The 16,664-nt window shown below is 40.8% G+C and overlaps 2 protein-coding genes across 4 annotated transcripts in view; one reads left to right on the top strand and one right to left on the bottom strand.

Moving 5' to 3' along the window:
• The window catches only part of LOC138977554 (leucine-rich repeat-containing protein 49-like), a 60,600-nt gene extending 53,957 nt beyond the window's left edge, over window positions 1-6,643 (top strand). For all 3 annotated transcript variants that reach the window (XM_070350368.1, XM_070350367.1, XM_070350366.1), the window contains one exon: window positions 163-6,643. In XM_070350368.1, the coding sequence (XP_070206469.1) occupies window positions 163-363 (201 nt within the window). In that variant the 3' untranslated portion in view covers window positions 364-6,643. The remainder of the gene's footprint in view (window positions 1-162) is intronic.
• A 2,446-nt stretch (window positions 6,644-9,089) lies between these two features.
• LOC138977433 (uncharacterized) lies at window positions 9,090-16,214 on the bottom strand. The gene is made up of 3 exons (XM_070350315.1): window positions 15,967-16,214; window positions 13,429-15,355; window positions 9,090-12,942 (listed from the first exon to the last, which is right to left on the bottom strand). The coding sequence occupies exons 1-3, from the start codon at window positions 16,180-16,182 to the stop codon at window positions 12,440-12,442; spliced, it is 2,646 nt and encodes an 881-aa protein (XP_070206416.1). The 5' UTR covers window positions 16,183-16,214; the 3' UTR covers window positions 9,090-12,439.
• Window positions 16,215-16,664: the final 450 nt, after the last annotated feature.

The raw sequence follows: 16,664 nt of genomic DNA, 5'->3' as shown, positions 1-16,664 counted from the left end.
TGTAACAGTAAAAAGGTAAAAGAAAGATGGCTAAAAGAAAAAGAAAAATCGCAGTTAAGGTTGGTGATGGTGGGGAGGGCCAGGGTTGAAAACAAGAACAAATGATACTGTTAGTTTTTCCTTACATTATGCTAATGTACTTTTTCTGTATCATGTAACTAGGACGCTGAAAGCAAGCGAGACTTCACCAAGGCCTTTCTCAGCGAGCTGACCAAGGAAGCTGTCTTCGCCGACCGCAAGCGATTGGAGCTGGTTCGCGTGTGGCCGACTATGTTTCTCGGCCTGGTGCAGTCTGCCGTCACTCAGATGATGGACAGTGAAGCCTACGCTAAAACCGCACTTGAGAGTCTCGACCGCAGCTAATGTTGGCGACAGGATTGTAACATACGTCTGATGATCAACAGGGATGCCTACGCCAAAACTGCTTTGGACCGCAGCTCTGCTGTTGACGACAGAATTGTAGTGTATGTCTGATGATCAGCAGCGATGCCTATGCCAAAACCAATTGGACCGCAGCTAATATGCTGTTAACAACAGGATTGTAGCATCTGCCGCCACCCTTAAAACTGTGCAGTTTATTCCAGATCTGTTCTGAAGATTGGCGACCACATCTAGTGTTGACAGCAGGAATGTAATCTCTGCCGTCACCCAGTTGATCGAGGCTAAAATCGGGATGGAAAATGTTGACCACAACAAGTGTTGATGACAGGATTTTAACGTAGCTGGCAGGATGCTCTTGCAGCTGGGATCTGTAAAATGTGTCAATGTTCACACAGCCAGTAGCAGGTTGTGACAGTGTTCTAGAGTGGATTTCCATTGTGTCTCAGAGCGGGCTTTGACTGGGTTTCATACTACTAGGCTTTGACTGGGATTTAAAGCAGGCTTTCACTGTGATTTAAAGCAGGCTTTCACTGTGATTTAAAGCAGGCTTTCACTGTCATTTAAAGCAGGCTTTCACTGTCATTTAAAGCAGGCTTGGCTGATTTTTGTAGCGGGGTTTGACCGTGTTTCAGAGTTGGCTTTAACTGTGATTTAATGTGTGCTTTGACTGTGTTTCACAGCAGGCTTAAACTGTGTTTCAAAGCAGGCTTTCACTGTGTTTCAAAGCAGGCTTTAACTGTGTTTCACAGCAGGCTTTAACTGTGTTTCACAGCAGGCTTTCACTGTGTTTCACAGCAGGCTTTCACTGTGTTTCACAGCAGGCTTTCACTGTGTTTCACAGCAGGCTTTAACTGTGTTTCAAAGCAGGCTTTAACTGTGTTTCAAAGCAGGCTTTGACTGTGTTTCACAGCAGGCTTTCACTGTGTTTCACAGCAGGCTTTCACTGTGTTTCACAGCCGGCTTTAACTCCGTCGCGATATAACCTTGAACGGTTGAAAACAACGTTAAACACCAAATAAAGAAAGAAAGCCGGCTTTAACTGTGTTTCAAAGCAGGCTTTAACTGTGTTTCACAGCAGGCTTTCACTGTGTTTCACAGCAGGCTTTTATTGTGTTTCAAAGCAGGCTTTCACTGTGTTTCAAAGCAGGCTTTAACTGTGTTTCACAGCAGGCTTTCACTGTGTTTCACAGCAGGCTTTTATTGTGTTTCAAAGCAGGCTTTCACTGTGTTTCAAAGCAGGCTTTAACTGTGTTTCACAGCAGGCTTTCACTGTGTTTCACAGCAGGCTTTCACTGTGTTTCACAGCAGGCTTTCACTGTGTTTCACAGCCGGCTTTAACTGTGTTTAAAGCATGCTTTCACTGTGTTTCACAGCAGGCTTTCACAGCAGGCTTTCACTGTGTTTCAAAGCAGGCTTTCACTGTGTTTCACAGCAGGCTTTTATTGTGTTTCAAAGCAGGCTTTCACTGTGTTTCAAAGCAGGCTTTAACTGTGTTTCACAGCAGGCTTTCACTGTGTTTCACAGCAGGCTTTCACTGTGTTTCACAGCAGGCTTTCACAGCAGGCTTTCACTGTGTTTCAAAGCAGGCTTTCACTGTGTTTCACAGCAGGCTTTCACTGTGTTTCACAGCAGGCTTTCACTGTGTTTAAGGGCAACCTTCAACTGCATGTGTTTCATGCAAACAAAGTGCTTTTAGATATTCTGCAGTCCACATCATTTTTTGCTCCAAACATTTCCTGCGGATTATCAAGTCTGGCATTATACCTCACTATAAAATTCAGAGCGCAATCTAGTGGTGTTAGAGATGCATGTGTGGAGATAAAGACTGCAAAGATAAATTTTTTGTAATTGTGCTTTTCATTCCCCACTGTTTTCAAGCATTCTGTCTTGGAGGCAAACTACTTCATTTGTTATGTCTCCTGTTCTGAAGGAGACAGATCTCTATTTCTTTGTGATTGAAAAGTGATAAATATTATGAGAACACAAATATATATAACTGCAACATCTGCTGCAGTCTCTCCATGCTTGTCTTTCAGATGATTTTTGGCCTGCCGAGTTTTAGTCGGCACTAGTACAGATTCTGATTTGCAGGTGTGGAACATGCATGGGCAGGAACGTTAAGAAATTTATCGATTGAACATTGGATTTCCCTTCTTTGGGATGTGACTTCTGAAGCCGACCAAAACTCATATTTAGATGGCTGACTGATGAGACTTCAAAAGAGTGCATGTGTGTGAAGAAGTCGTGAGAAATAAAAAGAATTCTAACTCAAATGGATTGATATATAACTTTTTCGTGCATTTTTCACAAAAATATGACATTTGACGCAGATCTCAACAGTGATTGTTCAACAGGACAATACAGTCTTACGGAACAATGACTCTCTTGGTCTATGTTGAATATCATTTTGGTGAAAAGTGTAAATAATGTACAATATGCATTAGAATGTTAGAGTGATATTTGTGTGCATATATAACTCTAAAGGGGCAGTGTATAGGTAGAAGATATGTGAAACAGAATTGCTGTTGAGTGTTGAAAGTGCACACAAATTAAAAGACTAGCAGAGAGAGAGAGAGTGAGAGAATGAATAATAATGTGTGTGTCTCAAACAGACAGTCTTTGATACTATTCAGTTGAGTTGGTTGTACTTCACGTTTTTGACAAACGACTGTGCTACTCTGTTAGTCACATTGTTTAATCTTAAAGTATGGTGTAACCTCTTAATAATTAAGTGATATCCCGTGGAGATACTATTTATGAAGACAATAATTATGATCAACTTTCGGAGGATGCCACTATGGCAGCTTGTGTGATGCATGTAGTGGGCATGAAATGCTCAGCCCTGAATGGAGGTATGTAAACGGGCTCTAGGAATGCAAAATTCGAAGACGATTTCTATGCGGTGCTGCAAATCTATATACCTAGAGGCTGAACTATTGTTCTTTCCTTATCATTGCATTTGAAGTCCTCACGTGATATATCTTGAAGTAAAATTTAGAAAGAAGACAAAAATTAGTTTGTTGGTTTTCCAGCAACGCAAGTAGTATTCAAGTTTATTGTCCCAAATTCAAGGAAGTTTAGCTTTTGCAAGTTTCCCGGCTTTGGGACTGAGAGCACCGTACTGTGTGGTAGAAACAAATTCATTATAAGTGATAGTTTTGTATGATTTTTTTCTTCTAATTTAATGCAAATTATTTCTTCAAGGATCATAACTGCTGTTTGGGACACTAACATGGAATTTAATCCAACTTTTATATTTATGGACTGCGCACATTGAGTTGAACTTTTTGTAGCTTTGAATTTGTCATGAATACATTTGTTGTCATTTTCAGTTTGACATTTTATCCAATGTAAAAGTCCATTCTTTTCATTGCTGCATGAAGTTAAATACAATCTGAACTATGCAATAGAGCTATTATTATTTGCTGATGCTGTACACTTCAACATTTGTGTGTGTGTGCATGAGTTGTATTATTTTTATCATTCGACAGTTTGTTTTTGTTGTTCGCTTGGTTGATCCATTTATTTTGGTGCTCCCAGAATAGCGCAATTTGTTTTGTGGTGTACGTATTGTAACATTTACACGTTATCACATAAAAATGAAGGGAGAAAAAATCCATAAGAATTTAAAAAAAAAATTGAAATGCATGTTAATACATCATCGTAAAACCTCTGATGTGATTCAATTACCTGAGAATTGATGTTCAAACAGATGAAGATTCACATGTCCACTCTCAGCTATTAACATTAGCCTGTGAAACTTCTGATCAGGGCTGGTATGCAGGATTTGAGTTCAGAGACTCTAGTACGGGATAAACTGCACTGAGGGTACAGTTTATCCCGGACTAAAGTCTCTAACCTCTGGACTCTTACATACCGGCCCTGATTCCCTGATTTGTGGAGATTTCACTGGAGAGCTGTCAACATTAGCCTTTGAAAATTCTACTTTGATTACCTGATATGTGGAGGTTTCACTGGAGAGCTGTCAACATTAGCCTTTGAAACTTCTACTCTGATTACCTGATATGTGGAGGTTTCACTTGAGAGCTGTCAACATTAGCCTTTAAAACTTCTACTCTGATTACCTGATATGTGGAGGTTTCACTTGAGAGCTGTCAACATTAGCCTTTAAAACTTCTACTCTGATTACCTGATATGTGGCGGTTTCACTTGAGAGCTGTCAACATTAGCCTTTGAAATTTCTACTCTGATTACCTGAAATTTAAACAGAAATAATTAAGGTTTCACAGGGTACATAGACCCTCAACATTGACAGTGAATACAAATGTCATCGTTGTTAGTTCCTTTGGTGAATTATGCATGCTTGATTCAATTACACAATAAATGAATCTTCTATAAACGTTGTTACTTTATAATTTTCTGACTGCTGAACTGATGTGTATATTTATGCCAGCATATGTGGGCTTTCTTCAAAACTGTAGATATATGATAAATACTGAGCAGATGTCGTGCTTTTATTTGACGGTGAATGCAAGTTATTTACTGATATTTTCCGTCCCTGTGAGTTGAACACATCAAGTGCTCATATTTCTGTAAATGCAAGTGTCAAGAGTTATTTCTGTTCTTCATATGATGAACAAATAGAAAACTATACATGAGCCAGTGAATACAACTGTAAGTGTTGTTGAAACTGTATTTTTTGAATGCGCAGTAGAGTACACATGACAGTGCATGCAACTTGTGTAAGGCTTCAGGGAATGTTGAACATTTGGGTTCATGAGTCAGTTCTTTATGTCTTCGTGAATCTGTGTTGGTTTTGACAGGTTGTTGAGTGTAGAACTGATGTGTACATTTTAGTACATACAACTGTGATTGGTTTTTGGTATGTGCTGTTGGATGTATATATATGCCAGCAGATACTATTTGGTAAACCTGTAGCACATGTAATGATTTTATTGAATGCTGAAAAGTTTTTACTCGTTGGCAGAGCTAGTTGGCAGAAGTTTGTTCCTCTGCAGCTTTTTTGACTCACATGCGAAGCAAAAGTGAGTCTATGTACTCACCCGAGTCGTCCGTCCGTCCGTCCGTCCGTCCGTCCGGAAAACTTTAACATTGGATATTTCTTGGACACTATTCAGTCTATCAATACCAAATTTGGCAAGATGGTGTATGATGACAAGGCCCCAAAAAACATACATAGCATCTTGACCTTGCTTCAAGGTCAAGGTCGCAGGGGCCATAAATGTTGCCTAAAAACCAGCTATTTTTCACATTTTTCCCATTTTCTCTGACGTTTTTGAGATTCAATACCTCACCTATATATGATATATAGGGCAAAGTAAGACCCATCTTTTGATACCAGTTTGGTTTACCTTGCTTCAAGGTCAAGGTCACAGGAGCTCTTCAAAGTTGGATTGTATACATATTTTGAAGTGACCTTGACCCTAAACTATGGAAGATAACTGTTTCAAACTTAAAAATTATGTGGGGCACATGTTATGCTTTCATCATGAGACACATTTGGTCACATATGATCAAGGTCAAGGTCACTTTGACCCTTATGAAATGTGACCAAAATAAGGTAGTGAACCACTAAAAGTGACCATATCTCATGGTAGAAAGAGCCAATAAGCACCATTGTACTTCCTATGTCTTGAATTAACAGCTTTGTGTTGCATGACCTTGACCTTGGGTCAAGGTCACATGTATGTTGGTAGGAAAAATGTGTAAAGCAGTTCTTAGTGTATGAATCATGTCATTGCTAGGTTTAGTTATTTGACCCTGAAGGTCAAGGTCATGTAAAGGTCAAGGTCAAGCATGTGAGTCGTATGGGCTTTGCCCTTCTTGTTTTAAGTTGTTCTCCATTAGATCTTCACTCCTAAAAAGCATGGAACAAGTTGCTAAGCATCTCTGTCCCAGAAGCAGAGAGCAATAGTTGTTTAGTACCTACATGTATTTATTTCTTCACATGCATCTCATGATTTTTTTGGTAGTGTCATTAATTTTGATCTTTGTATTGCATGATTATTGATTTGCGTTAGCTTTTGACTACGCTGGACTTCCACGAAAGGAATAGATTATAAAATGTGTGTGTGTGTGTATGTCAGTATGTGTGTGCATGTCAGTATGTGTTTGCGTGTGTGTGTGGAGAGAGAGTCTAAGAGAGAGAAAAATTATTCTTTTTCACATGTGTTCAGTTCAGTATTTTTCTGATCCAAACTGTAACATTCAAGTGAAATGAATAATCAAATATGCAGTTTTCCTTTTGCGCTGTTGAAATAAAAGGTATTACAATTCTTTACATGCTGAGTTCTCCAAGTTTATGTATGAAAGGCTTGTATCACACACAGAAATGTTTGCTTTAGCACCACAGTATTCACTCAAGTATGGAGTGAGAAGATTCTGTACCCCCCGCGGGTTAGGGGGAAGAGAATTTACCCGATGCTTCCCAGCATGTTGTAAGAGGCGACTAACGGATTCTGTTTCTCTTTTTACCCTTGTTAAGTGTTTCTTGTATAGAATATAGTCCATTTTTGTAAAGATTTTAGTCAAGCAGTATGTAAGAAGTGTTAAGTCCTTTGTACTGGAAACTTGCATTCTCCCAGTAAGGTAATACATTGTACTACGTTGCAAGCCCCTGGAGCAAATTTTTGATTAGTGCTTTTGTGAACAAGAAACAATTGACAAGTGGCTCTATCCCATCTCCCCCCTTTCCCCGTCGCGATATAACCTTCGTGGTTGAAAACGACGTTAAACACCAAATAAAGAAAGAAAGAAAAGAAGATTCTGTTTGTATGAGAAGTGACAGACATGCATACATGTACATCCATAAAGTTATATGCATATTGATAGATGTATAATTGAAGTAATATACGCAAGCACTGTATTACTGACACAGTAGTTCCCCTTTGATAGCAGGTGCTCTGTAGAGTTGTCTGCCAGCTGGCCTAGAACACTGAGCTATTTATAGCTTGAAGGTTCTATAGCTGCTGGTTGCACACCTGTGGGTTGTACCAAGCTATTAGTGAAAGGATCTGAGTGTTGTTGTTGCCTGGTTTACTCTTGCGAACAGTGGAGTTTTCATAGCAGATTTGTATAGGGCTATTAATTTATTATTACTGTAGTTTGACTGGCTTTGCCTCTAAAGGTAATTTAAGTGTTTCATGCATTTGGTATAGGAGACGTGGCTACATGAAGGGCAAGTGGTGGATGGTTTTTGAGTCACTTGAGAAAAAGTGACTCTATGTAATCGGTCAGTGTTAGTCTGTCCGGCCGGCCGGCCGGCCGTCCGTAGACACCACCTTAACGTTGGACTTTTCTCGGAAACTATCAAAGCGATCGGGCTCATATTTTGTTTAGTCGTGACCTCCAATGACCTCTACACTTTAACGATGGTTTCGTTGACCTTTGACCTTTTTCAAGGTCACAGGTCAGCGTCAAAGGAAAAATTAGACATTTTATATCTTTGACAAAGTTCATCGGATGTGATTGAAACTTTGTAGGATTATTCTTTACATCAAAGTATTTACATCTGTAGCCTTTTACGAACGTTATCAGAAAAACAATGGAGATAACTAGCCTTTTCTGTTCGGCAACACACAACTTAACGTTGGGCTTTTCTCGGAAACTATAAAAGTGACCGGGCTCAAATTTTATGTGAACGTGACTCATTGTGTTGTGAATAGCAATTTCTTCCTGTCCATCTGATGCCTCATATAATATTCAGAACTGCGAAAGTGACTCGATCGAGCGTTTGCTCTTCTTGTTTTTTTTAATTTAATCATTTAATACAAATCTAAGTAACTTTTTATATAAAGAACCCTGTTTTAAGAACCCCCAATTTAAAGTTACTGAACTTTTCACGTCCATGTGCATGGAGCCCCTTATTGAAAGGGCTTTCAGTCATGCCTTGGGGCAGCTATCCATTAAAAAAAAAAGACCAAGTTTCTTTGGCTTTCAATTCATGCAGATTCCCTCCTTTTTAAGACCCAATTTTTGTCAGATTCGTCAGAGGTCTTTAAAGGGAGGTTCCACTGTAGTGCTTTTGAAGAAAAGTTGTTCAGGGCGATTGGTTTCATCTTCTGTTAAAATGACTTGTCCCCCCCCCCCCCCTCCCCCCCACGGGTTAGGGGGAAGAATTTACCCGATGCTCCCCAGCATGTCGTAAGAGGCGACTAACGGATTCTGTTTCTCCTTTTACCCTTGTTAAGTGTTTCTTGTATAGAATATAGTTAATGTTTGTAAAGATTTAAGTCAAGTAGTATGTACGAAATGTTAAGTCCTTTGTACTGGAAACTTGCATTCTCCCAGTAAGGTCATATATTGTACTACGTTGCAAGCCCCTGGAGCAATTTTTTGATTTGTGCTTTTGTGAACAAGAAACAATTGACAAGTGGCTCTATCCCATTTCCCCCCTTCCCCCGTCGTGATATAACCTTCGTGGTTGAAAACGACGTTAAACACCAAATAAAGTAAAGAAAGAATGACTTGTTCGCAGCTTTTGGGGTTTGAAATTAAGAGGAAAAACTATCAAATTTATACCCGAATGAGCCCCATGCTTAACGTCGCATTTAAATAGATTGGTTTTATTAAAAAAATGTCCACCGCTGGCCCCTCAGCCGGATTATACATAAGTTTATCGATACTATATCCACAAACATGCACTTCCACACACACACACACACACACACACAGCGTATTTACTCAACAAATGCATACAAACACAGACGCTCAATAATGCAGATAAACAAAGTTTGGTGCGAATATACATTATGCATACCACAGCCTGTTTATGTAACCATAAACAAAGATACTGTCGTTCTAATTTTTGCAAATGCTATTCATGCTAACATCCTCAACCTACCAAATCATGCATTTATGGCAAAACTCAAACAAAATGCATATTATTTTAACCAAACTGTTACTTTCATACAGCCAAACATAACTATAAACGAACACTTTAAGTTAATTGTATAAATCACACCTGGGATTTGCATGTCTTCACAGTAAGTCAAAAAGAAAAACTTTTTGAAATATATTTATTTTAAAAAACAGCACCAAGGCAACTATGCATTGAAGTACTGTACATTTAATATGCATTCTTAATTCGGTCACCTGTGCCAAATGTACACGCTACTACCTAGATTGGTGGACAAATTGGAATAATAGGTTATGCACATAATTCACCCCAAAAAATTGTAAAGTCTCAAATACAGACATATAGAAATAATATTATGTATAAAAACAATTACTGCAAGATTTGCAAACATAGCACAATCAACTGGCACGTATTTCCTATTACTAGGAAGGGTTATGGACATATAGCCGTTAACACTTCACTTAATTGATCATAGCACCAAAGATCTACACCAAAATAGAATACGTTCGGAAATAACGACTTTTTTTTAATTGGCTGCGTAAGTGTTACACAGTGAGGCAGATGGGTGCAGTGGACTAGCTGATAAAACGCCGGCAAAAGGTCGTGTGTTCAAATCCTGGCCGCGTTTGGTGGGCTAAGGGTTGATATTTATAAGATCTCCCAGGTTTCCTCTTTTTCTTCTTATCGATCGCATTTTTTCACACTTGGAGTCCAGTCCCAGGTCACCTTATGTGCAGGCCTCCTAGTGCCTTATACCCCTTCGTTTGTGCACGCAATCACAAGACCAAGTGCGGACGGAAAAGATCCTGTAATCCATGTCAGAGTTCGGTGGGTTATAGAAACACAAATATACCCAGCTTGCTTCCCTGAAAGCGCTGTGTGGTGGCCTAAATGGACGGGTAAAAACTGTCATACACGTAAAAATATGGGAGTTTCAGCCCATGAACACAGAAGAAGAACAGCGAGGCAAGCATTGATGGCATTACAGTGAACAATGAGCTCCAATATGCACGTTACCAAGTATTCACTCTTATTAAACACGTATAATGCCCGTTTTCTTTAAATAAAAAAAAAATGCCCAGAAGAGCTCACTATTTACTGCCACCAATGATTGCTTTCCTTCAACGATCAGTGGCCACGTGTTTTTGCCTCATTCAGTCACTGTTTCAAAGGGACTCAACTCTTTGACAGCCAATAACATTTAAAAAAAAAAAGAAAAAAAAAAGAGTCATTTCTGGAATTTGTCTATCAATGGATTCCTGAAACTTTATACACAGCAACAAACGTGTATTCAGTGGGATATATACCAGTCATTATCGCTCTTCCTGTAGTGTGGAGGTATTTTATTTAGGATTGATTCTGCAGCCGAAGAGGGTAAGCTATCAAGAACCAAAACCAAATACATTTGTACATCAATCAATCAATCAATATGAGGCTTATATCGCGCGTATTCCGAGGGTACAGTTCTAAGCGCAGGGATTTTATTTTTAATTTTGTTAAATTTTTATGCAATTTATATCGCGCACATATTCAAGGCGCAGGGATTTATTTATGCCGTGTGAGATGGAATTTTTTTACACAATACATCACGCATTCACATCGGCCAGCAGATCGCAGCCATTTCGGCGCATATCCTACTTTTCGCGGCCTATTATTCCAAGTCACACGGGTATTTTGGTGGACATTTTTATCTATGCCTATACAATTTTGCCAGGAAAGACCCTTTTGTCAATCGTGGGATCTTTAACGTGCACACCCCAATGTAGTGTACACGAAGGGACCTCGGTTTTTCGTCTCATCCGAAAGACTAGCACTTGAACCCACCACCTAGGTTAGGAAAGGGGGGAGAAAATTGCTAACGCCCTGACCCAGGGTTGAACTCGCAACCTCTCGCTTCCGAGCGCAAGTGTGTTACCACTCGGCCACCTCTCTTAAGACTTAAAACAATCTGAGAAAATCAGGCCTTAAAAAGGAGGGAGTCTTAAAATGGAGGTAAATTTACAGAGGTTCTGAACCAAAAATCTCAGAAAGCAAGGTCTTAAAAGGGAGGCAGTCTTAAATTGGGGGGTCCACTGTATTACAACTCTTAGGAAACTAATAATGCCTCTGATGTCTGTTTAAAGCTGTACATAGCAAACCACAAGATTTGGATGGAAGCCTTACCTGAGAATGGTTAGCTTGAGTAACTTGATTGTGCATGGAAAGGCTTACCATAAACAGAAACTGCCCTGCAGAAGAAATCTGCACTGTCAACTTACTTGCATCAGTAATTTTTAGATTTCTGTGTGCAAATGACACATTACAGTAAGTTACTGGGAATTTCACTTTAACTACTTGCATCCTCCACATTTCAAGGCTCAGCTCAAGTAGAAAACAACTGTGGACACAGAAAAATTTTCCCTCTGCAAAGCATTTGTGACCCTCCACCACGGAATGAGTCGCATGTCACCTTGCGCGGTTCTGCGATAGGCTTAATATAAGTCCGGGGGGTGTCTGGTAACAGTATGAGGATCACCTTAGTCACAGGTTTATAACTCAACAAGTTTTCGCTCTTTTCTAAAACGGTTTTCACCACTGGATAGAGCATAAAAAAACTCTGTAGGAAAATGTAAAAATATGAAAATCATGCAAAGGTGACATGCGACTCAATCCGTGGTGGAGGGTCACATTTGTTTGAACATTCTGGAAATTCAATCCTTATTAATTCAGTAACACAAAATCTCACTTCAAGTTATATGGTCAGCATAAACTGAACACAGACGAAAATCAATGTTACTGTTGACAAATGTTGACACATGCTAGCAATGCTTAGGTCTATACTAGATTTCCAGAAACGTTTGAAAGAGCTTTGAAATCTGAAAAAAAAAACACCCATTTCAATGCCGTCTATAATTTATGGCACTCTCTGCAAAAAATATCACATGAAAACTGAAAATGGATCATCCCTGTAGTCTCTGGGGTATCTTTTTACACAATACTATTCTTTTGTCAAAAACTAATATATATATATATATCAGTTAAGAAATTAGTAGCCACTGTAGCAATTATCATGTAAAGCAGAATGCCAAACACTGTTATAATGCACAACAGACACAAAGATGTATACTTTTCTTCTTGTGGTTAATCAGGAGCTTCACTCACAGCCAAACACCTACATACAACTTTAAGTACTACTGATTTGTTTTATACCGGTCTAACTTTGTTGGACCTAGTATACAACTATTGCGATGGGAAACTTTGAGTCTGCAAAGGCAGACCTGGATTCTGCAATGCTTGTGCTTGTCTATGCACACGCGTCTTCAAATGACGAATAAGGTCTCCTTTCATCACATATGCCTTCCGACACAAATCGCAACGGTAGCGTTTGATACCGATGTGGAACTTCATGTGCGTGTCGAGATGTGCTCGCTGGTTGAAGCCCTTGTAGCAGATCTTGCACTTAAAGGGGCGATGTCCGCCGCAGATCATCACATGCATGTCAAACTTGCGTCGGTGGAGGAAGATTTTGGAGCATATGGCACACTCGTAAGTCTGTTGTGAATAATCGATCGCCGATGAGCCTTCTTCTGGTTGAGGCTGAGCGGTTTGAGGGACTGCTAGGTCGGCTGACTGCGAGGTGGAGGCAAGAAAGTTGGGCAGGTACTCTGTGTGTGTTGTCAGGCTGTGTGCCTGTGGGGGCGGGCCGTCACTGTGTTGTGCTGCACCCTGGTACACTGCTGGCCCTGTTGACAGATATGGTAGAAAAAAAAATGGTTACACACTGCTTGTCTTTCATGACAGACACGTCCGCTTTATGAGTATAAGCTTAAAGCTGCATTAATACAAGGGTGCCCTGTCTTGACTTTGCACCTACACATCTGGAATAACTCTTTTTTTTTTCGAAATAAAAATGGTCAGGATTCATTCAACAATGTACCTAACTGTTTTTACCCAGATGGGTTAGCAAGGATGAATGTTGATTCAACAGAATGCATCATAATATTTCTCAGTAACAGCTCGAAGAAGCTTTCACATCTTTTATGATCATACGTACCAATATATGTTGACCTGCATGAGTTCTGAATCAAAGTCATAAAACTGGCTTTGCACTAGCAGGAACAACTTGTGTGTGTGTTTTGCTATTGTACAACACCATGAGCTATAATGAGAAGGGGCGATTCTTAAATGTTCATTATTATTACTATTTATTATTAACATTAACAACTTACTTTGAGCTGAATGGTGAAAGCGAACAGCAGACTGCTGCACCCAGCCTCCCTGCGTAAGACGGCCTCTGCCTTGTGTCGTTCTGCTGTAGTGCCCTCCTCCCATGCTGGTGTTGCCAGGCAACACTGAGTCAGCTGCACTCCGACTGGTTGCTGTGTGCGACGCTGACCTTTTTCGTGTGGACTGAGGAGAAATGAATGCTGCCATGATCATGCAGTCGTCGTCTGGCTCCTCTTTGACTGCAGATTTCGGTACTTCCCTGGAAGTTTTGTTTTTGCCTGAGTGGCTGTCCTTAGCCGAAGGGTGCGGTACGTTGTCATGCGTTCTGTCCAAGGGAGGGAAGCTGGCTTCAAAGAGATGTGCGAATGGGTCCAGCTTCTCAACAGGCTGTGACTCTTGCTCAGCACCAGAGCTAGCAGGGTTGCTGTCCTGTTCTGAGATATCGATCACAAGCAAGTCCTGGTCTGTGTCCTCGCACTCTCCTATCCCTTGGCTGGGTTTGGACTGCTCTGCCTCTAACACTTCAGGGGCATCTGGGGTCATTTTGATTGTATCAGATCCATCTTCACTTGCATCTTCTCCCAACTGTTCGCTGGTGTTTTCAGGGTCTTTGTATCTCTCTTGGTTGTTGCTGACTGAACAGTCACCATCACCTGGTGAATCTGCGGTTCCCTCTTCTCTGCCTTCCCTGTTGTCCACAGACTGAGGTGCAGAAAGATTGCCTTCACCATCCATAAACACAGTGACATTTTCGTCTCCATTTTCAGAACCAGCAGTATCAAAATCTGAAACTGAAAGCTGCTTTTCACTTAATGACATTTCTGCCGAGTCTTGTGTGTCAAAATTATCAATACTGTCCGTTTCAAAAGGAGTTGCTTCTTCTGTGGCACTGTGTCCATAATCAACAGCCATGGCTTGTGCTGGTGTTTCTGCATGAGGAGACTCTGGCAGCATATCTCCTTCCATGCCAGCAGCAGACACCTCAACACTACTCTGTAAAATGTCTTCTCCTGTGGCGTTTTCTGTGAAGTCATCTGCCTGTGTTGTTTGTTCGTCAGCTATACACATTGGATTGTTCAGGTAAGCTTCAAGCCGTTCCCTGCTTCTCTGTTTGACATCAGATGTGGCAGACGCAACTAGGGTCTTGCCAGCTTTTGACACAGACTGCTCCTCATACAGAGCTTTCAAGACCTGTCTATCAGTGTTATGACTTTCGTGCTTGTCTGCACTGTCAGCAGTTTTACTGTCACTGTCACTATTGCAGGGTACTATCCTGTCCTCAAAGTGGACTGGTGCTGATTCTTTCCTTTGGGTTGTTGCATCTGGTGTCAATGAGGTATTATTGCCATCCGTTCTCCTTTTCTTGCAAGAAGAGCTCCCCTGATCATGAGTACCTATATCTTCGTGTTCCTGCTGATTTGTACAGTGGATTTCTTCCTGTGTGTCCTTGCACTGATCTGACTCAACCCGTTTTTGGCAAGCGCTGTTTCCATGCAAACTCTTGTCTATGTTTACAGGCTGGAGAAGGCTGCCAGCACTGCTTGGTCTGCTGGTGCCTTGGAAGCAATCTGCATACAATCTGTTTTGCAGACCGCTATCAGCACTGGTGCACCTGTCGTTTCCATGGTCAGGAGCAGCAACTCTGGCATAAGGTTCGCTTCTCTGAACAGCATCTGCTTTATTTGACTTTGCAGACTTTAGTGATTCAGTGGGTTTGTCTTTGCTGGAAGCACTGGTGTGATCTGATCTTTCGGCCACATGCTTTTTGGTTGTGGTTGTAGATGGTGGTGGTGGTGGTTGTACAGTAGTACTGCTGTTGCTGTGCACACAGGAAGAGGTAGAAGTCAGCTTGAGGTTGGAAGCAAGGGCGGAGCAGATATCGGAGAGTTCATGGCGGTGCACATTCAGAATGACTGGCGAGTCTTCCTCCTGTAGAACACAGAAATGACTGGTGAGAGGCGACTGGGATACCCTCACTTTGCTCTGTTCAGAACATTGTAATCACTAGACGGACAGTTTCTGGACATGCAAGCTTGAGTGCAAACTTGTGTTTGCATTCATTTGTCAACTTTTTGCAACCCACTTCTGCTACAGTTTACATCCCCTCATCCCACCCCTTCACTTCAAACCTGTCCACTGTCTTATTATTATTTATCTTATTATTATTACTTATTTACCACTCTCTTGTTCTACTAGGTACTGATGCTAACCTGATTAGTTGACAGGTCCTGTCTCCTTTATCTTCTGCCATGAGCTTTCAATTTTGTCTTCTCCCTCTTTTTTTCTCCTTTTAAAATGTTTCCTAGTACAAACAGGATGCATCTCTCACCTTCTAATCTATGTGTGTTTAGAAGATTAGCAAGGACCATTTTATAAGACATGGACCTAAGACTGCTATTCTTGAGTAAAAAGTTTTGAGTTCTCTCTGCCCACTACTCTCTACCATTGTTCACTCAACCCCTATGCATCATTTCCACTGCCGCACATCCTTTTTTCTCTGGTGAAACTCCTCAAGCCTAACCTTTCAGACCAGCGCTCACCTGTGTAGTGTGACTGTCAATCACTTGACCGGTGACTGGCGCCACTTTCTGCACAGTGACCTTGCGACAGACGACCAGCTTGACGAAGGCCTCCACGATGGTTCTCTGCACAGTGAGACTGGAGACGTCGTTCAGCACTGTCATGCCATTTTGTGTGTCGATAGGTGTGCCTCCCTGGTGTATTGAAGGACTGGCATCCATCACCCTGCTTGCCATGGTTAGGACTATAGGATGAAACCATTGGAATAGGTTTCTGAAACAAGTGAACAAAACTGACTGTTTTGGATACAAAACATGTATACATAAATACCCTTATTATCATTATTATTATCATTATTTTTCTTTCCAATGGCGTGCAACCTTTGTTCTGTTTTAGCTGTTCTGACTTTTTGTTAATTTCAATGCGGCAATCTTGCTTTTGTGAAATTGATTTGGGGGGGGGGGGGGGGGGAGGTGGTCTAACTGTCTTGTGTTTCACTGTACAGACACTACCTTATGTAAAATCAATCTGTTTGTTGTATATGGTACAGGAATTGATGGTCTTTCCAGTGATATAACTGGTTAATAATGATCTCATCACAAAGATCTGCACTTAAAGTAAAGTATCTGCCTTGGTGTTTTTTAATGACGGGTATAGAGTTGGCAAAGCCCCCTTTCAATTTCATCCAGCTCCAATCAAATTCCACTCGCTGAACTTG

The sequence above is a fragment of the Littorina saxatilis genome, linkage group LG1, assembly GCF_037325665.1.
Source record: "Littorina saxatilis isolate snail1 linkage group LG1, US_GU_Lsax_2.0, whole genome shotgun sequence".
NCBI lineage: Eukaryota > Metazoa > Mollusca > Gastropoda > Littorinimorpha > Littorinidae > Littorina > Littorina saxatilis.
Note: the sequence above shows the minus strand (reverse complement) of the source record. Positions and strands in the feature narration are given on the sequence as shown.

What these genes read in the sequence shown, in the direction of transcription:
- LOC138977433 (XM_070350315.1), bottom strand. Translation starts at nt 16,182, where the DNA reads ATGGCAAGCAGGGTGATGGATGCCAGTCCTTCAATACACCAGGGAGGC. An exon ending in TTGACAGTCACACTACACAG is followed by an intron (nt 15,356 to 15,966) that starts GTGAGCGCTGGT and finishes TGTGTTCTACAG; the next exon opens with GAGGAAGACTCGCCAGTCAT. An exon ending in CTTTCACCATTCAGCTCAAA is followed by an intron (nt 12,943 to 13,428) that starts GTAAGTTGTTAA and finishes ATCTGTCAACAG; the next exon opens with GGCCAGCAGTGTACCAGGGT.